This window comes from Danio aesculapii, chromosome 16, assembly GCF_903798145.1.
Source record: "Danio aesculapii chromosome 16, fDanAes4.1, whole genome shotgun sequence".
NCBI lineage: Eukaryota > Metazoa > Chordata > Actinopteri > Cypriniformes > Danionidae > Danio > Danio aesculapii.
In genome coordinates, this window is record NC_079450.1 from 9,349,782 (window position 1) to 9,375,393 (window position 25,612).

At 35.1% G+C, this 25,612-nt stretch overlaps 1 protein-coding gene across 1 annotated transcript in view; it reads left to right on the plus strand.

Annotated features, from left to right (window-relative positions):
• Positions 1–4,011: 4,011 nt before the first annotated feature.
• mios (missing oocyte, meiosis regulator, homolog (Drosophila)) overlaps positions 4,012–25,612 on the plus strand; it is a 31,037-nt gene continuing 9,436 nt past the window's right edge. Inside the window, exons 1-5 of the mRNA XM_056475598.1 lie at positions 4,012–4,092; positions 6,474–7,807; positions 10,116–10,214; positions 13,827–14,081; positions 24,507–24,676. Of these exons, the coding sequence (XP_056331573.1) occupies positions 6,505–7,807; positions 10,116–10,214; positions 13,827–14,081; positions 24,507–24,676 (1,827 nt within the window). The 5' untranslated portion in view covers positions 4,012–4,092; positions 6,474–6,504. The remainder of the gene's footprint in view (positions 4,093–6,473; positions 7,808–10,115; positions 10,215–13,826; positions 14,082–24,506; positions 24,677–25,612) is intronic.

Consider the following 25,612-nt stretch of genomic DNA (forward strand, 5'->3'; position numbering starts at 1 on the left):
TCACTGTGGCGACCCCTGATAAATAGGGACTAAGCCGAAGGAAAATGAATGAATGAATAATTACATAATAAATAATTAAAAAAATAAAATATATTCATAACAAATATATGTATGTCATATTTTAATCTCTCTTTAAACTAGAGTGAAATAAGCTTTCCAGTATTTTCTGGTGTTTTGATCTGTTTTGCAAATGAATGCTGAGAGATTGTTTGGAGGACGCTCATTTTTTCCACAAAAGCTGCTGATTCCTTGACAACAATTCAAATAAACGGCACCCACGTGGAATCTGGAGAACCTGCAGAACCTCCCGAGATCTCTGACTCATCTGAACTATTCAAACACTTTTAAAGAAACGGAGCACGCAAACATATTTCATTCATTACTCATCCTCATATTGGGCCAGTGGGCCACAGATGTTTACATTTGCTTTTGTGCAACAAAAAACGTTGATTTTTATTTATTTTATCATGAATTTTCCTTCGGTTTAGTTCCTTTATTCATCAGGGGTCGCCACAGCGGAATAAACCACCAATTTATAATCCAGATTATGTTTTACGCAGCTGATGCACTTTCAGCTACAACCCATCACTGGGAAACATCCATACACACTCATTCACACATACAATACAGCAAATTAAATTTATTCAATTAACTCATAGCGCATGTGTTTGGACTGTGGGGGAAACCACAACACCTGGAGGAAACCCACGCGAACACATGGAGAGAACATGCAAACTCTACACAGAAATGCCATCTGATCCAGCCGAGGCTCGAACCAGTGACCTTCTTGCTGTGAGGCAACTGTGCTAACCACTGCGCCACCGTGTCGCCCTTTAATTATTTTATCATTTTTTTTATAAATGTTCATGAAGGTTTTCTCATGTCATATAAACATTCTCTCTCTAAATGACTAGCAGACTAATCGGCTTCTCTTAAAATTAGGTCCAAATTATGTTTATAGTTTGATTCTGATTTTTTTTATTTCTCTCAAAATGCTTACAAAAATGCCCAAACTCAGTCCTGGAGGGCTGGTGTCCTGCATATTTTAGTGCCAACCACAATTAAATACACCTGAACAAGCTAATCAAGCTCTTTCTAGGTATACTAGAAACTTCCAGGCAGGTGTGTTGAAGGAAGTTGGAGCTAAACCATGCAGGAGACCGGCCCTCCAGGACTGAGTTTGGACACCCCTGGCTTACAAGTTCACAACAAAAAATGTTCACTTTCTGTAAACCCATTTGTCCTCTGCAGAGGGCAGTGAAGGCTTTAAAACAAAATCTAAAGCAGTGCTGCTTAAACTCGGACCCGAGGGTTAAGCCTTTTAGGACAGATTGTATGAGTGGTTGATGACAAAAAATGTGGTCCCACTTTATATTAAGTGTCCTTAACTACTCTGTACTTGCATCAAAAAATAAATACGATGTACTTACTGTGTTCATAATGTATTTGAGAACACTTGTGGTGCTCTTGAGTTGGAACAAGGGGTAGGGTTACGGACAGGTTTGGTGGTATGGCTAGGTTTAAGGGTGGGTTAAGGTGTAAGGGATGGTCAACGGTGTATTTACAAATGTAAATACAGAAGTCAATTACAGATGTAATTACATACAGGTATTTAATCAAGCATAAGTACACAGTAAACACATGTATTTACATGATAAGTACATTGTAACTAATTATTAATTTCAGTGTAAGTACACTGTAGTTAAGGACACTTAATATAAAGTGGGACCAAAAATGTAATACCTGCGTTTGACTTTCACATTGTGAAATCTGGCATCTTTTAGAAAAACAAAGAAATTTATTTTCTGTGTAATAATATGTTGATTGCAGCAAAATTTTATATTCACAAATGTAGATTCTTTAAAGTTTCTCATTGCTTCAAAGCATTTAAAAATGATTATTTAATATAAATCCATAAAACAGGTCTAAACAAAAGGTGCCTCAAAGCTCTCTAAACTTTTGTCAGCTTATATGGGTTAACCCATCTGAATGTAATGTATTTTCTTTTGTATTATTTAAGGTTTATTTATGGGTAATTCTTCAACTATAGGCACTTTTATGTCCTTTGATCATATATCAAAAAATATATATAGTTTTGTTGAAATTCCTCTTTCTTTGTCAGACTAACCATATATAATAAAATAAAACCTACTTTAAAAAATTTTACTAGCTGTTTTTCATCTTGTCGCACGTTTTAAACTTCAACAATGAAGATAACATTTTAAAATATTATTTATCTGGTAACTATTCGTGTATCTTAATTAAGCACTAGTGAAATAGGTTCAATATTTTACAGTTATTAATGTGAGACTATTATCAATATTATTTTTATACAAAATATAGCTGTCGCACAGTATCAGTGTCATTTCCTCCACAACACTGTAATGTCGCTTTAAAAAGTTTGTGTGAAAGATTATTTAGGTGGTTTCTATAAAAATTAATAGTGCCATCTGAGAACATGTCCAAGATGGAGGGAATTTAAATTTTTATCAACAACACTTGAAGAAAAATCAAGGTAAATATTGCTTGATAAGGAAATACATTTATTCTACGTTATTTCCAAACATGTTGTACCTTCAAAGATGTTTATAAAAACCAAACAAAATTAAGGTGAATAAGAGTGTTTTGTATACATGAAAAGCTAGTATCAATTCAAAGCTAATCGGTGAAGCTATTTTTCATTTTTTCACAATAAACTGTTGAAATGTTATTTCCACCACTGTCATTTCCATCACCACACACATTATTTTTAATATTTAAAAAGTTCTCATTACACATTAAAAGTGTATTCACAATGTATACGTTCATGCTCTATTTAATATACTAATTCAGTTTAGTTATTTTCTAATAAGCTTTTAACCAAATTAATATTAAATTTTAGAGTGTGACAGGTGTACAATTCAGCATACAACTAATTTATTTCATTGACAAATGTATAATTATTATATATATATTGTGGAAAGATTGGTTAAATTAGATACAAAAATGATCTTAGACAACGTTTACTGCCATAATTTGTTTCATTTTGAAATAAAAGCTGTATATTGAGATGTGGTGGAAATGACAATTGTTCAGTTCACGATGGAAAAAGTGTGCTGGATAAGTTGGCGGTTTATTCCGCTGTGGCAACCCCTGATGAATAAAGGGACTAAGCCGAAGGAAAATGAATTCTTATTTTAAGACACTTTGACGGAAGCTTCATAAAATATCTAAACTGCTAAAAGTGTCAATTTTTACATACCAAGATCATTCACATGAAAATTAGCATATAAAGTCAAAACTATGAGACAAAACAATAACTATGATATAAAATTGACCTTTTCATGTCATGACTTTTATATTATAATTTTGACTGTATGTAATATTTATATAAATTTATTACATTTTATTTGTTAATTATTAGGCATACTTATGAATAATGCTTATGATAGGCTACCATTATTCACACAAAAAAACACAATAGTAATATAGTAAATACTATTTTCAAACTTACTATAGTAAAGTGTATTATACTGTGATAGGCTATTTAATCGTGAACGGGAACAATTATTGTAGTAGGCCTATTCTTTAGTTTTTACTACATTTAAACGGTCGTGTAAAACAGTAGTAACATCACCACAGCACATTTACCACAGCACATTAATTCAGGTAATTTACTGTAATATTATTCAAAAACACTATAATATTTACTATTAATTATTAGTACTGTGTAGTTTTTAATAAAAATTAGTATTGTGTAGTTTTTATGTGGATATTTAAAATTGAATCTCCGAATTGTGGCGTGTTAAACTTTCGGTAATACAGTATTTTTTTTACGTATTTCTCAACTCCTTCCCTGCAAATACAATTTTTTATAAGTTTTCCTTTCAAAATTCGTGTGTTTTCTTATATATTTACCCGTATTACTTGGAGGTTGGGAGAGAACGTAAAAACTAAAGCTGAAAATGTGAAAATCTGTCTTTCTATGTGCTGAAGGTAGAGGTCGACGCAGTGGGACTTTTATTTTGTGTTCTTCTGTCACGCTGTTTACATTCTGCGATGCTTCCGACTTCACACTAACCAAACAAACTTCAGCATGTTTGCACGTCAAATGTGAGTTTATATTTATCAAACGCTTATAAACACGACTGCCATTTACTCATATGTCAATTCAGGGTAATGTTGTGTAAATATATATTGACAGGAGTCTCTCATTATATGTTTATATGGTTAGCTTAGCTGTAGCTGACCGGCTAACTAACTGCTGTTAAACTTAAATTGTAGCTTACACGTTAATTAACTCGTTAACTTTTCTTTTTTCATTAAATAATAATTTTACCCTTCTATCTGTATTTATATCACATTTACTTCATGATACGAAGTGCTGGAATTATTAGATGTAGGCTGAATTTTATTGATGTTTTTATTTCAAATGTGGTTTCTTTCTACACAATACACACTATTCTATTTACTCTTAGCGTGTTTACATTTCCCTTAGTTCTTAAACAATATATTTACAATTTCTTGTTAGCATTTGCTTTCATTACTTTTAATTTCGTGTTCAACTTTACTCGTGTTTAGTTTAACCCTTTGATGAATTATTAAAGGAATATTGTTTACACTGTTATAACTAACGTTATTAAGCCTGCTGCGGTTATCACCATTATTTTTAATTATTACTGTTATTATTTTCCCATTCACCTAATAATAAATATAATTTATAATATATTCAATTTATTATGGAATAAATTAAGAGACCATTTGTCAATTCTCTGTTTCTCGGAGTGTACTGGATTTATTAGTTATTATGGCTGTAAGTCAAATGCTAATGTTTGTTTTGTTCTACAAATGTCTGAGAGAACATTTCTTACAAATCTCAAATACATTTTTAAAAGTATTTTAGAGTTTAGAGTAATTTAAAGCATTTTTTTCAAGAAAATGACATTTGGTCTAAATAACAAATATATTTATTTATTTATTATAATTAAAAGTCAGGGTTATTCCACCAAATGTTGATTTCTTAACTCTTCTTAAGTCAAAACATTGGTATTATGTGGTCTATAAATGAGGAAAAATAGTATGTTTTGCTATTTCATTCACAATAAAATGCTCTGAGTAACAGCATTTTTATTTTTAAATAGCAAATGTCATCAGATGTACAGTTTGCAAAATAAAACAAAAACCCAGGGAGCCCAGAGAAACTGAATATGTTCAGGTGGTCTCTTCATTTCTTTATCGCTGTGAAAATTTATGAGTAATACTGTTAGGGCAAAAATTAAGAGCGATTAATCGTATCCAGGCGTGGGTTTCCTCCGGGTGCTTCGGTTTCCCCCACAGTCCAAAGACATGTGCTATAGATAAATTGACTTAGCTAAATTGGCCATGGTGTATGTGAGTGTGTGCATGAGTGTACAAGTGTTGGGTTGCGGCTGAAAGGGCATCTGCTGCATAAAACATGTGCTGGATAAGTTGACGGTTCCTTCCACTGTGGCGACCCCTGATTAATAAAGGGACTAAGCCAAAAAAAAATGAATGAATTAATAATCATATCTAAAATAAAAGTTTGTTTTGACTTTATGTATATGTACTCTGTATATTCATTAAATAGAAATACATGCGAGCATATTTGATGCAAATGTTTATATTTAAATCTGAAATGTATATGATACAAATTATCTAAATTTAAATATTTATGTTACAATTATTTTGTATAGTTTTGTTTCTTATATATATATATATATATATATATATATATATATATATATATATATATATATATATATATAGTATATGTATGTGTATATATATATATATATATATATATATATATATATATATATATATATATATATATATATATAGTAAATGTATATATATATAGTATATGTATATAAGAGCCTACCTGACCCGCATGGTCTTTGTTTTACCCATAAACAAATCATACATGAATAAATATAAGTTGCACACAAATTACCACCTGTCAATCACTTTTTCCGCGGGAGGTTGGTCGGTAAAAAAGGTGCACAACCAACAGTATCTGAGGTTTTCACAAAAATTACTAGGTACAAGCGTGAAAGTTAAAGACTGAAGCAGTGTACCGATGTTGTGACACGTTACCTAAAAGATTCAAAAGACCGAAGAGCCATTAGATAGAGACAAGATGAATTAAATATCACAATTAACAACTATAGCGAGACATGATCCAGCGGTACATCCTTGATAACCTGTAAAGTTTCATATAGTCAGTTAAATGTCTGTTGAAGGAGCAGTATTAACATATATTAAGCAGTCTACTAATAGTCAACTGGACCATCAAAATAGTGTTACCAAATAACTTACCTTTTTTAATTATACAACAATACTGATATTGATGATGATTATTGTGTAAATGTTACATGGCAGTCCAGTAGAGAATGTTATATAGCAAAATAGGTTATTTAAAGGACTCAATTATTGTTCATATAGTTGATACTAAGAATCTCCATCATCCACAGGTTTTAGCACTGAACAAACCACTGTCCTGCCATGTCGAGCGGATATAAGCCAGAAATCCTGTGGTCTCCTCATCACGCAGACCGCTATGTGATCTGCGACACTGAGCTCAGTCTGTACCAGATCGGACCTGCTGGAAGCTCCGAAACCAAAGCTGGAGCTCTTCAGTTATCCGAGGAGACGGCAGCCACGCTGCTGGCCATCAACTCCGACACCCCCTTTATGAAATGCGTGGCCTGGTATCCCAAACATGAGCCAGAGTGTTTGTTAGCTGTGGGACAAGCCAATGGCCGAGTCGTGTTAACCAGTTTGGGACAGAGCCACAACTCCAAAAGTAAGGACCTCGCGGGTAAAGAGTTTGTCCCTAAACACGCTCGGCAGTGCAACACTCTCGCGTGGAACCCGGTGGACAGTAACTGGCTGGCGGCCGGTTTGGACAAACATCGAGCGGATTTTTCTGTTCTCATATGGGACATCAGCAGTAAGTTTTCTCCTGAAGCCGTTCCCGCTGAGAAGGTTCGTCTTTCTGGAGACGCAGACTCTGGTTTGGTGGTGACCAAACCTCTGTATGAGCTGGGTCAAAACGATGCCTGCCTTTCTCTCTGCTGGCTCCCTCGTGACCACAAAAAATTGCTTCTTGCAGGCATGCATCGAAATCTTGCCATCTTCGATCTGCGTAACACCAGCCAGAAGACGTTTGTGAACACCAAAGCAATCCAGGGCGTAACTGTAGACCCTCATTTTCAGGATCGTGTGGCGTCTTATTTTGAAGGTCAGGTTGCTATTTGGGATTTGCGCAAATTCGAAAAACCAGTTTTTACTTTAACCGAACAGCCTAAACCTTTGACTAAAGTTGCATGGTGTCCCACTCGGATGGGTTTACTAGCGACGCTAACACGGGACAGCAATATCATCCGGCTGTATGACATGCAGCACACTCCGATGCCTTTCGGGGATGAAGTGGAGCCCACCATCATGGAGCGTGGGGTGCAGCCCTGCAGCGAGAGCATCATCAGCAGCTTCGCCTGGCACCCGTCGGCACAGAACCGCATGGTGGTGGTGTCGCCCAGCCGCGTGATGAATGACTTCACATTGTTCGAGCGCATATCTCTGGCCTGGAGCTCCACTACATCTCTGATGTGGGCTTGCGGACGGCACCTGTATGAGTGTGCGGAGGACAGCGGACAGGCCGCGGAGGCTGAGAAGGACATCGCCACTAAGATGAGGGAGCGAGCACAGTCTCGATATGGCCACGATACTGTCCAGGTATGGAGGAACCACGTGCTGGCTGGAGGAGACGACCCGCAGCTGAGGTCTCTCTGGTACACACTCCATTATATCCTTCACTGCTTTGACTTTTTAAAGCATATTGTCAAAAAGGTCATGACTAGGCCCACACGGAATTTCCTCAGATTTTTAGCCCATCATTGAGTCTGTTTATTTACTCGTGCAAATGTGTGTAAATTTATATTTATTCAGTTTTTAAATAAATTTCACTAATATTATTTAGATATAATAATAGTAATATTAAAATGTTCACATGATTTATTTACAATACAGTTTGTAAAGTAGTGTTTTCTGTCTTTTTAGTAGGTGTATTTTATGACAGACTAGCTTTCTTTACCAAATAAGTGGATCAAATTGGATTTGCGTTGTAAACATTAAGTAAAAGATAAAGATGTATTATTTTTTATTTCATAGATTATGTTTTCAGTTATGATGCTCCTAAAATCATTCCGCATAAATCTGCAAACTTTTTACAAAATTCTCAGCAGAAATAGCAAAAAATGTCTGCAGTTTCTGTCTGGCCCTAGTCGTGACCCGTTGAGAAAACTAAGTCTTTGCACATGTAGTTTAAAGACCAGATTCCCTCTTTTTTTATTTGAGTTCTTTTTTAAATGTTTCCCAAGTGCTGTTTAATGGAGATTTTTATTAACATAATAGTTTTAAAATATAATAACTAATAACCAGGGTCCCCACGCTTCTTAAAAGTACTTGAATTTCAGACAGATGGATTGAAAGGCCGGGCAAGTACCTAAAAACAAACACAAGTTCTTGAAAGTACTTGAAATCAAAATTTGAAATTAAATTAATTTATGGTGGCATTTTAACAATTGCACCATTGAAAAAAATTAAATCTTCGCACATGCTGTTTAAAATTTCCTCTATTTGTTTTAATTTCTATTCATTTAAATTTTTTTTTTCAACATATTTTTAATGTAATAGTTTTAATATCTAATTTTTAATAACCAGAGCTCCCACACATCTTGGAAGTACTTGAATTTCAGACATATGGATTGTTTTTAGGTACTTTCCAGGCCTTGAATCAAACACAGGTTCTTGAAAGGGTTTGAAATTGAAATAAAAAAAGAGCTAATTTTATGGTGTCATTTCAACAATTGTACTGTGCTGACTGAAAGAACAGACTGAAAAAACAATGAGAAATAATTAATTAAACTTAAATCTTGCATAAGAACTGACGAATAATGCACATTTTATCAATATTTTAGAAATAACATTTGAATATTTAAAAATGTGAAAATTTCATATATAAATTTTATTAAAGTTCTTTGAACTTTTTTTTGAAAATTACACATTTAAAACATCATTATCATCATCACACTGAGATTTTAATGTAAATATCAAGTGTAAGTAAATTAAGTACAGTAAGGGCTTTCATGGTGCTGCATATGCTGGCGGAGTGAATTACAAAGATGCTTGATTTGAAAGTAATGGTGCTTTAAAAAGTCCTTGAAAGCCCTTAAATCTGCAGTTTATGAAAGAGTGGGAACCCCTTATAACTCATTTATTTTGTCTGTCACATGAAAATATTTTACAATTTTTTTTTGATAGATACTAGTAAACAGTTGTTTAAAGGCTTAACTAGTTTAGTTAGGTTAACTAGGCAAGTCATTGAACAACAGTGGTTTGTTCTGAAGTGAATCGAAAAACAAACAAATGTCCTATGGGGCAATAAATATTTGCTGTGTTTAAATTTGGAATAGTGTTTATATTATTTTTTCCCCCAGAAATAAGAGTTTTGCCAGAAGAGAAATTTAATGCTAAATACTATAAACTCCTAGCTCTGTTAATCACTTGGAAAATAATTATAATAATATTAGAATTAATACAATTAAAATAGATTTCTAGCATTTTTATATTATACATTTTGTAAAATATTTAAAAAAGCAAATATGACTTTACTTAATTATGCACTATTTTGCGAACATTTCTTGCACAAAAAAACGAAACTTTCAAAGTCAGGTTATTTTTTTATTTATTTATTTTTGACAGTTTGTGGTCATAGATTTTTTACAGAGGGGATATGAGGTTCTGAATATTTTTATTAGTTTCATTTTTTTTACTAATAAATAAAAAAACTAGTGATCAGTTTATAGTCAAACTCTCACTGTACAATTCAGATGTCTCCGAAGGCCATCTATGGGCTATTTGTTGTGAATTAAACAGCAAGCAAACAGTCTCAAAATAAGCGATCAGTGCAAACATTAAGAAATCAATATGTTTCTTTTATGTTCATAGCTATGAGTTTGTTAATCCTTCAAATGTTTGTTTAATTTCTTCTAATTTTTCTCCATATGATCTTGTTTTTTCGACTGTATTATTTTTCCTATGTAAGTTTTTACTCATGAAACAGTACACTGAGAATGTGGAACAGAAGCAGCAGAGCAATAAACAGTCCCTCATCTACTCCGGCATCAAAAACATTGTCAAGTCCAGCTCTGGTGAGTGTGTTGTTTGTTTAGATGAACAAAACGTCTGAAGTATTTCTCGTAGACATTATAAATGCCTCAATCGGCCTGTCATCGGAGGCCTTGTCACCTTTCTCATTTACTCTTAAAGGGAAAGTTCACCCAAAAATAGAAATTCTCCAATCATTTACTCACATTTGGTTTTTCAAACTGAGTTTCTTCTGTTAGATGCAAAAGAAGACATTTTGAAGAATGTTGGAAACCTGTAACCACTGACTTCCATAGCATTAGTTTTTCCTACTATGGAAGTCAATTGGTACAGGTTTCTCACATTATTCAAAATGTCTTTAGAAGTAACAAAATTAGTTTCAGTACAAACGAGGTTTGATTTTTCAGTTGAAAACTAGTTTCCTTTGACATACAATAATTAAACAGTGAAGAGAGAATAGTAACCGCTCATTGTATATATATATATATTTAAAAAAAACACTTCACCGATTGTGTATAGAATATTCAGTACTGTGCAAAAATCTTACGCTACTAGTATTTTCTTAAGTGTTAATGTGTTGGTTATTTCTATATTGTTCTGTAGCATGTCAGTTTTAAATATCACTTTACATTTCCAAACATTATTTTTATCATTAATTGTAATTTTAAAGTGAGATTATTGCCTGCACAAGGACTCTGACAACAGCCAGTGCTGCACACATCATACAGTCTGTCTGGAATGACAAGTGACAAACTAATTCCAGAACGTTGGCAACATCTTTAAGATGCTTAAAAAAAAACACCTGCAAAGCTACAAAGTTTTAGGCTCTTGTGTAAAAATGAGGATGCTTTCAAAAATAATCCATATATACATTAACTTATATTATACATTATTATATATATATATATATATATATATATATATATATATATATATATATATATATATATATATATATATATATATATATATATATATATAAACAAACAAACGTTTGGCATGATCACACTATGTGATCATACTTAAAAACCATGGGAGGTAGGGCTTTTTCTTATTGTGCGCCTAAATTATGGAATGCATTACCCACGATTATCAGGAACGTCGTTTCTCTGGATTGTTTTAAGAAGCTTCTTAAGACACATCTTTTAGCAAAGCATTTAATTTTGTGATCATCATTGTCATTTTTATGCAATTTGTAACATTTTGCTTTTTTATTTTTCTTTATTGATTTATTATTGCAGCATAATTTCTTTCTTCTTACTGGGATTTTATGCAGTCTTGTAATTCTCTCCATTTATTTTTTGTTATTGTATATCTTGTAGTGCTTTTAGTTTAAGAAAAGTGCATCATAAATAAAATTTTGTATTTTTATTATTATTACTTTGCATTTAAAACACTTGGTACACTTGCATGTATTTTTAGGTAGCTTTGCAGGTAGATTTTTTTGAAGCATCTTAGAGATAATGCCAAAGTTGGTCTGGATTGTTTCAATGAACATTCGCAAATTGCGTAGCAAACTTGCAACTACACCTCTGGAGCTGTAGTTAGAAACATAGTTCCTGGCTTTGTTCTATTCCCACTTATCCCCCCTGTGCCCTATTCATTTAGAACATTTTAACATTTAAACTTGGAATGATTCAAAATAAAAAAGCATCTTCATGTTTACAATTGCGCTTTTTTTCGCAGTGCACTTTGAAAACATTGATGTCATTTTGAACACAGCCTCATGACGAAAGCTATAGGTGACCTATTATTTAAAAATGAAATTTACATTACCTCTCCAAAGCTTGTGAAAACAAAAATATATAGCATACCTTAATGCAGGGGTCACCAAACTTGTTCCTGGAGGGCCGGTGTCCTGCAGATTTTAGCTCCAACCCTAATCAAACACACCTGAACAAGCTAATCAATGTCTCACTAGGTATACTTGAAACATCCAGACAGACATGTTCAAGCAAGCTGGAGCTAAATCCTGCAGGCACACCACACCCTCCAGGACCGAGATTGGTGACCCCTGACTTAATGGTTTCAATTTATAGTAGATTATTTATTAAGTGTCTGCACTGTATATGACATGGGCCTGTTGGTTAGAACATTTCTGCAGTGGCTGGCATGTGCCGAATAGTAAAAGCAGACTTTTCAAAAAACAAAAATAAACTATATCTTACTTAATAATAATAATAATAATCATCATCATCATCATCATCATCAATATTATTATTAAAGTAGGATTTTTTCATTTACTAATAAATAATACATTTCATTTCTTAATAAATAGCCTCATTACTTATTTATTTATATGATTTATATGTGATATTAGAAAAGTGTTAGCTTTTGTAAGTGATTTTATGTTTTAGAATATGTGATGTTCTCAATAATATTTGTAAAGGAAACACGGGCCCTATATGTGCCAATTACATATATTTCAATTAATATAGAAAGCAAGTGCATGTTTTTACCAAAACGAATATTGGATTTTACTTTAAATATGTGTGCACGTAAAACAATATAATTTGCACGAATAAATTACAGTATGGGATCTTCTCTAAAGAAGTTGTTACTCCACCCCATTTAGAGCATCATTATGGGTGTTTTACATTAAAGCTAACGTGGTTCAAGTGATGGATCTGCGACAGAAAAACTACAGGTTTTGGGAAATACTCGTCATTACATCGTTCTTTTCCCAAACGATGGATCATACTATGATAGTTCAGCCACAGGTTACGTCTTGTTTGGGAAACGCACCACTTGAGGGTGATCAGATCAGATTGTCTATGCAGACAATACTCTCACTATAGAATTACAAATAATGACAAAACTAAAGTTTGGAAATGTTAATTAATAATTCAATCTGACATGAAAAATATAGAAATAACTGAAATTAAACCTTTTATTCTGAAAATACTTGTAGCCTAAGACTTTTGCATTAGGGCTGCACAATATATTGTTTCAGCATTGATATCGCAATGTGCGCATCTGCAAAGATCGCAAAGATATGCAATGTTGAGTCTAAATTAAAGCTGAGCAGGAGCTAAAGAATTGTATTTAATCAGTGTATTTATACGGATATTATATGATTTATGAAAAAAAAAATGTTTTTCTTAGAATTTTTGAATCAAAATATCTACATTTCAAAGTGAAAACAAGATTATTTAACTTACCCCATGGCAGATAATTTTGCTTAATTTGTGGAAAAACCTCTTAATTTTGCCTTATTTCAAATGACTTTTAAAACAAAACAATATTTTTAATTGATCTAAAAAAATTTGTTAGATATGTGGACTAGAAACGAGACAAAGCAAAATAAGAAAAGCATTTTTTTTGCATTGTGATTATTCGATTTCTGTACCTGAATACTGTTCGACTCTCCAGAAAACAGTCAAATAGCTCAAACCGTCTTGTGAAACTGTATTCATATTGCAATATTTATCGCAGAAAAATAAAATATTGCAATATCAGGTTTTTCCAATGTGTGCAGTCCTATTTTGTACTGTACTGTAGATCACGAGAATTGACTTTCATATTCATAGAAAAGCATCGTGGGTTGAAGGAAAAGGTGGAAAACTTTTTGTTTACTCGATACCTATTGTGATATATTCTGAGATCTTGATGCTGATGGTAATGAGCGAATAAAGACATAACGATTGGTTCCTCAGGCACTACAGAGACACGGCGGTGCTGGTCGGGTTCAGACAGGCAGACGGACGTCCCACGGTTCCACAGTGAGGAGCGCAGTCTGGCACTGCAGTTGTGTGGCTGGATCAGTCAAGGGCCCGACACCGATGTTGAACCCTTCCTGAAGTCTCTGGAGCAGGAGGGCGAGTGGGAACGAGCTGCTGCCGTCGCCCTCTTCAACCTGGACATCCGGCGGGCCATTCAGATCCTGAATAAAGGAGCTTCCTCAGAGAAAGGTAACAGGACTGTCACTGTCACATCAACAACAGAATCATTCAACAGAAAACACGAAACAATTAAAACAAACCAACAATAATGGCCATTTTAACAATGCTAAAGAGAAGCAAAAATAAAGTATGTATATATCAGGGGCTGCACCGACAAGTTGACTGGTCGACTTTAACAAAAACTATAGAATACACAAGGCAGGTCAGTCATACAGTACGTTCACACCGAAAGCGACGAGAGCGTCAAAGTAGCTGTAAGTCATTAATTTTCAATGAAAGCCAACGGCAAGGAGCAGCATGGCGCGTCTTTGCCGGTGTGGGCATCTAGGAGAGTTGAAATCAAGTCAACTTTATGCTAATGAGTCCACTTGAGAGGAGTCCAGAGAACACTGTGAACACTGTGTTCCTGTGAACTTTGCTTCCGACCTCAGTTGTTGCCAAGGGTTGAATTATTGCTGTCGCCGGATTTCCAATTATTTGCAATGTTTTCTTACAGGAACATACAATTTAAAAAGTTACTGGTGAGTTACTGATGTGCATAATTGTTATATATATATATATTTTTCTTTAAAAAAGTGGGAATCTCATGCGACAATACAAACCGGTATTGCTGCTTCAGGATATTTCAGACATATGGACACAGTGGGTAATTAAGTGGAGCAAAGCCACACCTTATGCAACTTTATCATCCGTAGTTATAAGAATTTGATAAATGCACAACATTTTCATGCTGGAAACCATTTTTATGCGGGAATGTAACTGTTTTGCTGACATGTTGCAACGGCCCCTTTAAATGCAACGCTCTCTGCAGAAACCTATGCTCACTCTCACCTAATAGACTATCCACCATTGTTTCAGACTCTCTTCCTCCATTTTGCAAACTCTCTGCACTTGATACGAACAGTGCCACTGATACACTCTGGTCCACACCAGCATCATGTCTAGACAGACTATGTTCTCTTACATCCAGGCCAGCCCGTGCCAGTCCTCCTGCATCCTGGCTCTCTGATGTTCTCCGTGAGCATCGCTCAAAACTTCGCTCTGCAGAGAGAATTTGGCGAAAAACTAAAAATCCTAAACAGCTAATAACATACCAAACTCTTCTGTCCTCTTTCTCGGCTGAGGTTACTTCTGCAAAGCAGACATACTTCCGTCAGAAAGTCAACAGTGCCACCAATCCTCGCTTACTTTTTTAAACATTTTCCTCCCTCCTCTATCCTCCTCCACCCGCATCCTCCACACTCACTACTGATGACTTTGCTACATTCTTTTGCACCAAAACTGCAAAAATCAGTGCTCAATTTGCTGCACCTACAACAAACACGCAAGATACACCACCAACACCACACACACTCACCTCTTTTTCCCAGCTCTCTGAGTCTGAGGTGTCCAATCTCGTGCTATCTAGCCACGCAACCACTTGTCCGCTTGATCCCATTCCCTCTCATCTCTTGCAAGCCATTTCTCCTGCAGTCATACCAACACTGACTCACATAATTAACACATCTCTTGACTCTGGTCTATTCCCTACTTCATTTAAGCAGGCTAGGGTAACCCCACTGCTAAAGAAACCCAACCTGGATCAAACGCTACTTGAAAACTACCGACCGGTATCCCTGCTTCCATTCATGGCCAAGATTTTGGAGAAAGTAGTGTTCAATCAAGTCCTGGACTTTCTTACTCTAAACAACCTCATGGACAACAAGCAATCTGGCTTTAAAAAAAAGCCACTCAACTGAGACTGCCCTGCTCTCGGTCGTGGAGGATCTCAGACTGGCTAAAGCAGACTCTAAATCATCGGTCTTCATCTTGCTGGATTTATCAGCTGCTTTTGACACTGTAAACCACCAGATCCTGCTATCTACGCTTGAGTCACTGGGCGTTGCAGGCACTGTTATTCAATGGTTCAGATCTTATCTCTCTGACAGGTCATTCAGGGTGTCTTTGAGGGGAGAGGTGTCCAACCTACAGCATCTAAACACTGGGGTACCTCAGGGCTCTGTTCTTGGGCCACTTCTCTTCTCCATCTACACAACATCTTTAGGACCAGTCATCCAGAAACATGGATTTTCCTACCACTGCTATGCTGATGATACCCAGCTATACCTCTTTTCACCCTGATGATCCCTCGGTTCCAGCTCGCATTTCAGCCTGCCTGTCAGACATTTCACACTGGATGAAAGATCATCATCTTCAGCTTAACCTCGCGAAAATGGAAATGCTTGAAGTTTCTGCCAACCCGACTCTACACCATAACTTTTTCAATCCAGATGGATGGGGCAACCATTACTGCATCCAAAATGGTAAAAAGCCTTGGAGTAACGATTGATGACCAACTAAACTTCTCTAACCACATTTCTAGAACTGCTCAATCTTACAGATTCGCACTCTATAACATCAGAAAGGTCCGACCCTTCATATCTGAACATACAGCTCAACTCATTGTTCAAGCTCTTGTTCTCTCCAAACTGGATTATTGCAACTCTCTACTAGCCGGGCTTCCAGCTAATTCTATCAAACCTCTTCAGCTGCTTCAGAACGCAGCAGCACGAGTGGTCTTTGATGAACCCAAAAGAGCACGTCACCCCAATACTCACCCGTTTGCACTGGCTGCCAGTTGCTGCTCGCATCAAATTCAAAGCTCTGATGTTTGCTTACAAAGCGACCTCTGGCTTTGCTCCTTCTTATCTGCTCTCACTTCTGCAGATTTATGTGCCCTCCAGAAACTTGCGTTCTGTGAATGAACGTCGCCTTGTGGTTCCATCCCTAAGAGGGAAGAAATCACTTTCCCGAACTCTCGCATTCAATCTGCCCAGTTGGTGGAATGAACCCCCTAACTGCATCAGAACAGCAGAGTCACTTGCTGTCTTCAAGAAATGACTAAAAACTCAACTATTTAGTCTCCACTTTCCTTCCTAATCTGTAACTGCCTCTCTGGCTATACCACTAACTGTACTCTCTCTCTCTCTCTCAATAAAAAAAAAAAAACTTTACTAATGCTTTGCTTCTTAGACTTTACACACCTGAAACTTGTCTATAGCACTTACTCACTGTTGCTCTTATAGTTGTGTAAATTGCTTCCTTGTCCTCATTTGTAAGTCGCTTTGGATAAAAGCGTCTGCTAAATGACTAAATGTAAATGTGAGATCAAAGTAGCGAATTTTGACGCTCTCGCCGCCAGAGCTGAAGGCAGACAGCTTTGTCGCCAGTGCGGCCGGAGCGACCTTTGACGCTCTCACTGCCTTCGGTGTGAACACACAGTTATAGTTTTGAATGGGGAAAAGTGTAGCAGTCAATATGGCGATTGAAGCCTCGCTTGCTAGTACAGGAACCAATCATTGATGGCTATAGAGTGACGTTTCTCTGGGAAGAAGCTCAGACCAGACGTGTGCTTTTACCACAGTTTATGTGGTCAACAAACACACTGAAATCTCAGTGATTACTTGCTTTACAGACATAAGAAATATACCCATATAAAGCTTGAAATCTCTACTTTAAAATGATCCAACTACTCTTGAAAACAAAAGTTTTCTGATTTTGTAATCTGCATAAAACGAGCGCAAAGTACAGTCCATCCTGTCAAACGCATGACAGCAACTCCTCAAACGCCCAGAAACGATACATTGAGACAGCTGTTGTTTAATTTTATAGGTGATTCTAAATATGTGATGTACTCCTAAGCTTGGCAAACAGTTTTGGAAAATTTGATGTTTCCCCATTTAGACAGAATGCCCAAGCATACTGCCTGAGAGGCGTTTCAAAGATGGCCGCAGAGTGAAGTGACTTGCCTTAAAGGGACTTTGATTTTAATGCTCTACCGTGACGCTTTTTGATTGACGCCGACTAGTCGCGCTACGCAGATCATGTAGTTTTACCTGAACTACATGGCAGCCTTATGTAGGTTCACCAAATGAAACTGCCCTTGCATTATTGAAAATAATTTGAAGTTATTTTTCTTATGTCAGCCTCAGTAATTCACGTTAACTTTGAGTAAAGTTTAAATCATCAAACAGGTGTCAGCCAATTGGATCATAGTGGAGGAACTATGACGTCTCTTTGTAGGCTAATCGGCTGCTAGCATAAAACTGGTTCCCTCGATAAAGTCCCAATTAGATTTTCCCATAGGCTTTTCGAAGATTGCAAATAATAAGCTCTGTGTTTAAACACTGTTTATTACACTTGCACTTTTTGTCCAGCTGGATAATACTCACACGTAAATACAACTCTGAGCACTTTTGGATCTTATATGCAAACGCAAGAACTGAAAAGCTAACATCAGGCTATAAACAGACTACAGTGCCTTCAGGGCACTCGCCTGTGACGTCAGCACCACCCTGCAACTTTTCAAGCTTATTTTTACAAACATGGTTTAAGAAAAAGATTTACTCTCTCAATTTATTATATTATAGTCCACGCTATATATTATAAAGTAACAAATACGCAAAAACACATCTGTATAGACATTCGTGCCTTTTGGATGGTTTTTACATGGAAAATACACTTTGTTTTGCTTTACGGTTGTTTTAAAACTGTAGGTATAAATGTGCCTACATACAGTGTTTCCTCTAGGATTTTTTCCAGCTGTTGCGACAGGCCTTTTTTACACAGATTTACTAACCACCTGTGGCGTTATTTCAATGACAAATGTCATGTGCGCAGTATTACGAGTCGACATCGCATTCATGTAATAGCCTACAGCATGCGAATCTCTTTGCTTGTGCCGATTTCCTCTGCTTGTGCACAAAGCTTCTTGCACGCCCTCAAATATGTGCTACTCAAGCGCAGACAGTGTTGCCAGGTTGGGCGGTTTTCAATTTATTTTTGCGGGTAAAAAGTGACAGGCGGGTAGTGAAAATTTGGGCGGTTTTGCAACGGCGTGCCCGCCAGCCCCAATCTGCCCTCATAAACCTGTTTTGATCTCCCAAAGAGATGCCATAGCCCCCGTTCTTTGCATATATATGCTTAGAACAGTGTATAAACGCTTGTGATCTCGACAGCTTTTGGGCTGGAAACAGTCAGCATCATCTGGCAACACTGAGTGCAGATCGTCTTGTGCGCTCTCAAATAAAAGCTGCTGAAGTGTGATTTAGTGCGTTTATGTAACGAATATGTCTCCAACATTTATTAGATTTGCTAGGAATATTTATGAATGTCTCCAATAGACCTACAGAGTGGTATAAATGCATCCTGAAGTAAAGTGAAACGGCTATACGTCATGTTTGCTGGCCTCACGCATCACGCACCTGTCAGTCAGTCAGTCAGCACAAATGACACAGAGCAGTACAACGGTCGGTTACAGAAAAGTTCACACGGTTATAATTCACTTACCCGTTAATAAGTTTTGGTGCGATTATCACCCGCTATAAAAGAAATGTAATGTTTTGAATGAGAAGGTGTAATGTAGCCGTGGCAAGATGAATTTTGGCGTGGCACCCCGCCATGGAACAATGAATGTAGCGGAAATGTAGTATTATCATAAGACATATTTAAATAAGTGTATTGCACGCATGCACACAACCCGCTTACCTTAACAGACGACAGAAATGAAGCATGAGGGACAAGTCTATCAAATGCCTGCTAGTTCCATCATGGATAGAGAACAACATTCAATATTATTTTTTTGCGCATACAGTCACATATGCTATACAGTTTATGGAGGAGTGTAAATACTGCAGTTATGACAGAGTTAAATGTGTTTAGATGAAGAAAAAAACAATGAAAAATCAATTGAATTGAATTACTTAGAGCAGGAAAGAGACGTAAAAGTGAAGGCATTATTAACACACAATATGAATTCCCAATTAAAAAAAATACTACAAACTATAAAATACTATTCATGAAAATACTTAAATCACAGACAAATCCAAATGGCCAACGCAAGCAGGCTGCGCTTCAGACCAGTTCCGCTCTTTGACGTCTTTTTGATGTAGAAATCTAACACTGTACAACATATCATATTAATTTTAAATTAATAATTCAACAATTCACACTTAAAACTCTGTTTCATTATAGGTGAATCATTTTTGAAACATTTTTGATTATTTTTGATAATTTTTTGATCTTTTAGTGAAATAATGGTTGTTTTTGACATTGGATAGTTGTTTGCTGCCACCCATTGGTTACACAATGTAATTGCTACAACATTCACCAGCGTCAAGTTCCAACAGTGATTTTAATCTTCACCATAAATATCAGTGTGTATGTCTGAACTATAAATTCTTCTCCCAGTACTTCTGTCTTATTTAATTGTTTGTAACTAAGTGAAAAAAAAGTGTAAAAACTGAACCTCTCTTGATCAAACAGATTTGAATGCAGCGCTTTGAAGGATTAATAAACACATACAAATCATTATTGCATCTTTCATGTTGTGCGGGTTTGAATTGAGACCACGATATTTTAATGTTTAATTGTGCAGCTTTACACTGAAAACATTAATGCAGGCTAAACAAACAGTAACAGAAAACACCTTTAATTAATAACCTAAGAAAGCATTTACGTCACACCACAACTTTTTTTGTCATCATTATATTTTACAGGGAAGCCAAAATGCTTTTTACACTCGTAATTTGAAATGTGCAGGAGGGGATCTCTCTGCAATTGTTATAAATGTTGGATTAACCTAAAAGTTCAAAAAAGGTTAATAATCCGCGGATTACATGCGTTCTGAACTGTGGGTTGGGATCAACCGTGATCTGTTACACCCCTAGAAAAAAATAAATAATATATATATATAAATTATATATATATAAATTATATATATATATATATATATATATATATATATATATATATATATATATATATATATATATATATATATATATATATATAAAATAAATTCAATTATGACATACCATAACTCAAAATACATTTTTCCCCTTTTTAGCATTGTTCTGCGCAGTTGTCATTAATGTAAAGCACAAAATTATAATTTTTTTAACTGCAATTCTGCAGAATAGTGTTTAATAGGTGAAAAAAAAGCATCAAGGCATTAACAATGTTATATAACTGCAGTAATAGTTTTTCAAAAAGTGTTTAAAAACATTTTTAAATGTTAGTTTTTTTGGTCATTTTTATATTTTTTTTCAATAATACTATAATACAGAATTTAATTAATTATAAAAGCTTTCATAAATAAAAAAAGCATAGACTTTTTAAAAATATCTTCAAGTTGGCATCATTTTAATGTCATACACATTGTAATTGCTTTTTGTTTTGCATGTGTGTAATGTTAATGTGTGCTTTCTTCTGAAACCTAGGCTAGACTGAGGGTGAACACCGACAGCTGCTTGTTTGCAATCAAAAGCGTTTATCGTGTACTTAAGGAAATAACAAAAACATGGCTTATATTACACAATGACAGTTCTTTAATATTAAAATACCCTGAAGCTGCAGATGCATATGGCATATGGGACTGTTTGCTTATGTACTATTGCCTGTTGTTTGGGTTTTAAGCATGATTTGTTTAGCCTCAGTTTGGAAAACAGATATGATCTTTATAAAGGGTGTAGTTCTTCACACCTACAGCCACAAGGCTTTTGTCTCTGCGTTGTGCTTTGTTAGCGCTCCGTTCACCTAAATGGCATATGATGTTCTTTGTTCCTTGGAACACAAAGTGAGCAGTTTTGCAGATTGTTTAATGCTGTTCTGCAGGCAGTGATAGAAGCTTATGGGCGATTCTAGAATTGCGAGTACATTTTGCATTAACAGAAATGTTAATAAATCAATTTTGAGTAACAACACAAATTGTATCAATTTATCTAAAAATAATGCTTGTACAGCAGGGAAAATAAGTGTTGAACATGTCATGCTTTTACCTGGAAATAATATTTCCACAGATGTTGACATGGAAATGAACCAGATTTTGGTAAAAACCCAAACAATACAAGCATAAAAATGAACAAAACAAATCTGGAAATGAGTTGTGTGTAATAACAATGAAGGAGATAATAAATGACAGAAGGAGAAAGTGCTGAACTACTGAAATGTGTTTAATACTTAACATAAAAGGCTTTTTTGGGGATGACAGCTTAAAGACGCCTCTCATATAGAGAATGAAGTCTCCTGCATTGCTCAGGTGTGACTTTTTCACAGACTTCAACAGAGTGTAAACATCTTGATGGTTCTGTGACTCTCGTCTATTAAATCTGTTCTGTCAATTTCAATTAAATTCAAGTCAGGTGATTGGCTGGGCCATTTCACAACTTGATTTTCTTTCTCTGAAAGCATTTGAGAGTTTCCTTGGCTGTGTTTTGGATCATTGTCTTGCTGAAATGTCCACCCTGGTTTTTATCTTCGTCATCCTGCTAATGTAGATGTTAGACTGAAGCAGCTAATATTAATTTACACTGAAGAAGGGCAGAGGGTTGCTGAATAACTACTGAGAGATTTCCGGGCTTTCACTGCCTTTCTACACTTCCCTTTCTTCATGTGTTCAATACTTTTTCCCTGTGTCATTTAATTTTATTACGCATATCTTAATTTATAAACTAATTAGTTTTGTTTTCTTTTCATATATGGATTTCTTTGGTTGTTACCAACATCCGGGGAAAATTTCAAGTCAACGGCACCTTTAGAAATCGTTATTTCCCACACTGCATACATTTTTTATTGACTTTGGGGATTTGGCATGTCTGGCAATGTTTTGCAGTCAATTCTCCAACCAAAATTCAAGTTCCAAAATTCATTCACCAGAAATGCTTTAAATATCACACAATGGTCCATAAATGACCGTTTTCATAATTGACCATATCCTTATGTTCGATCAAAACTTAGGACACCATTATTCAGTTGCCTGTAGGTCATAGGTCTCAAAGTCAATTCCTGGAGGGCCGCAGCTCTGCACAGTTTTGCTCCAACCGTAATTAAACACAGCTGATCCAACTAATACTAGACACTACTAGATCAGCTGTGTTTAATTAGGGTTGGAGCAAAACTGTGCAGAGCTGCAGCCCTCCAGGAATTGAGCTTGAAACCTATGCTGTAGGTACACTTTTAGTACTTTTACGTACTCTCTCATCTGTTCAAAAGACATGGTTCAGGAAATCTTATGATATGGTTAGATGTAACTTTGCAACTCATACCTTTTAACCTTTGAAACACTATGCTTATCCTCCTCTTTTTCTAATTGTACTGTCATGAGCTTTATGATTTAATATTCTTGAGTTGTCCGCCATGTCTTTGAGCATTACACGTAGGCCTGTCAAAATAATCAATATATTGACTTATTGCTCAATAGATGGACATGACTGCAGTAATTTTTGGTTATGCAATACACATCGCACATACAGTATACATATAATAACCATTGTTAGCAGTTAGCAACATTTTCGCTGATTGCACAGCCTCTGTCATCTCATTCAATCTCTGTTGGAGGTGTCAGTATCAGTATGGTTAAAAACACTATAGTATTTACTCTAAAGTAGTGTAGTAATTAGTCTAAAACAACTTTATTAAAAATGTTACTTTTTCTAGTTCTTGTTACCTTGCATTTATTTATTTTTTTTATGGTGATGATTTATTTGTTTAGGACACAGGTGTCAAAGCCAGTTCCTGGAGGGCCACAGCTCTGCACTGTTTAGTTCCAACCCTTCTTCAACACACTTACCTGTAGGTTTCAAACAAGCCTGAAGGACTTAATTAGTTTGATCAGGTGTGTTTAATTAGGGTTAAACACACTGAGCTGCAGCCCTCAAGGAACTGGCTTTAATGCGTGTAGTTTAGGAAATATAGTTGAAGTCAGAATTATTAGCCCCCCTTTGATTTTATTATTATTATTTTTTAAATGTTTCCCTAATTATATTGAACAGAGCGAGGAAATTTTCACAGTATGACTGATAATATTTTTATTTCTGGATAAAGTCTTATTTGTTTTATTTCGGCAAGAATAAAAGCATTTTTAATTTTTTTAAAATCATTTTAGGGTCAAAATTATTTGCCTTTTTAAGCTATTTCTTTTTTCGACTGTCTACAGAACAAACCATTGTTAAACAATAATAACTTGCCTAATTACTCTAACCTGCTTAGTTAATTAATCTAATTAACCTAGTTAAGCCTTTAAATGTCACTTTAAGCTGTATAGAAGTGTCTTGAAAAATATCTAGTCAAATATTATTTACTGTCATCATGGCAAAGATAAAATAAATCAGTTATTAGAAATGAGTTATTAAAACTATTGTGTTTAAAAATGTGTTGAGAAAATCTGCTCTCCGCTAAACAGAAATTGGGGAAAAAATCTGGGGAGCTAGTAATTCTCACTTCAACTGTATGTTTTCACATTCTGATTCCATTCCCTGATTATTAAATTGCCAAAATTACTATAATAATATTAAATATCTCTAATAATAAAATATTATAAAATATTACAGGCCTAATTACATGGTTTGATCTTCATCACTGTTGTTTGTATTTTTTTCTTTCTTTCTCTGGCATCAGGCGATCTGAATCTGAACGTGGTGGCTATGGCTCTGTCTGGCTACACCGATGAGAAGAACTCGTTGTGGAGAGAGATGTGCAGCTCTCTCAGACTCCAGCTGAAGAAACCCTACCTGTGCATCATGTTTGCCTTTCTCACCAGTGAACCTGGGGCCTATGATGGCGTATTGGTATGTTAATACAACACTAGACTAAAGTACTGTGCTTAAATGAATGTTCAATGTTGCGTTCAATATAAAATATGCTATTATATTGTTATAAACTACTGAATATTGAGGTAAATTTTTTAACTGGACAAGTTGGAGAAAGTTAATTAAGTTAAGTTCATTACTAACTTAATTTAACATCTTTAAGTATTTAATATCTTGCCATTATTTGCCATTATGCTGGTAACACTGTTTATTATATGTTTACTAGCATGATTTAACATGGCTAAATTGTTGTTTTTAGCGTGGTAAAATTATTCACGCAAGATTGAAGGATTTTGCATGTTTTTAGCATTTTCTATCGTAAATTAGCACATTGCTAACATGTTTTTAAGGTAATTTTGCAAGTTTATAGCAGTGTTTGGCATGTTTCTGGAATAGTTAAATGATACACACTAAGTTGAAGGTTTTAGCATGTTTGTAGCGTTTTTTTATCATAATTATCACATTGCTAACATGTTTTTTAGCATGTTTTTAAGATGATTTTCAAGTTCATAGAAGTGCTTGGCATGTTTCTGGAATACTTAAATGATACACATTAGGCTGAATGTTTTAGCATGTTTGTAGCATTTTTCTATCATAATTTAACACATTGCAAACATGTTTTAAGCATGTTTTTAAGATAATTTTGCAAGTTAATAGCAGTGCTTGGGATGTTTCTGGAATAATTAAATGATACACACTAGATGAAATGTTTTAGTATGTTTGTAGCATTTTTCTATCATAATTTAACACATTGCAAACATGTTTTAAGCATGTTTTTAAGATAATTTTGCAAGTTCAAAGCAGTGCTTGGCATGTTTCTGGAATAATTAAATAAAACACACTAGATTAAAGGTTTTAGGCTGTTTGTAGCATTTGTTTTTCTGTCATAATTTAACACATTGCTAGCATGTTTTT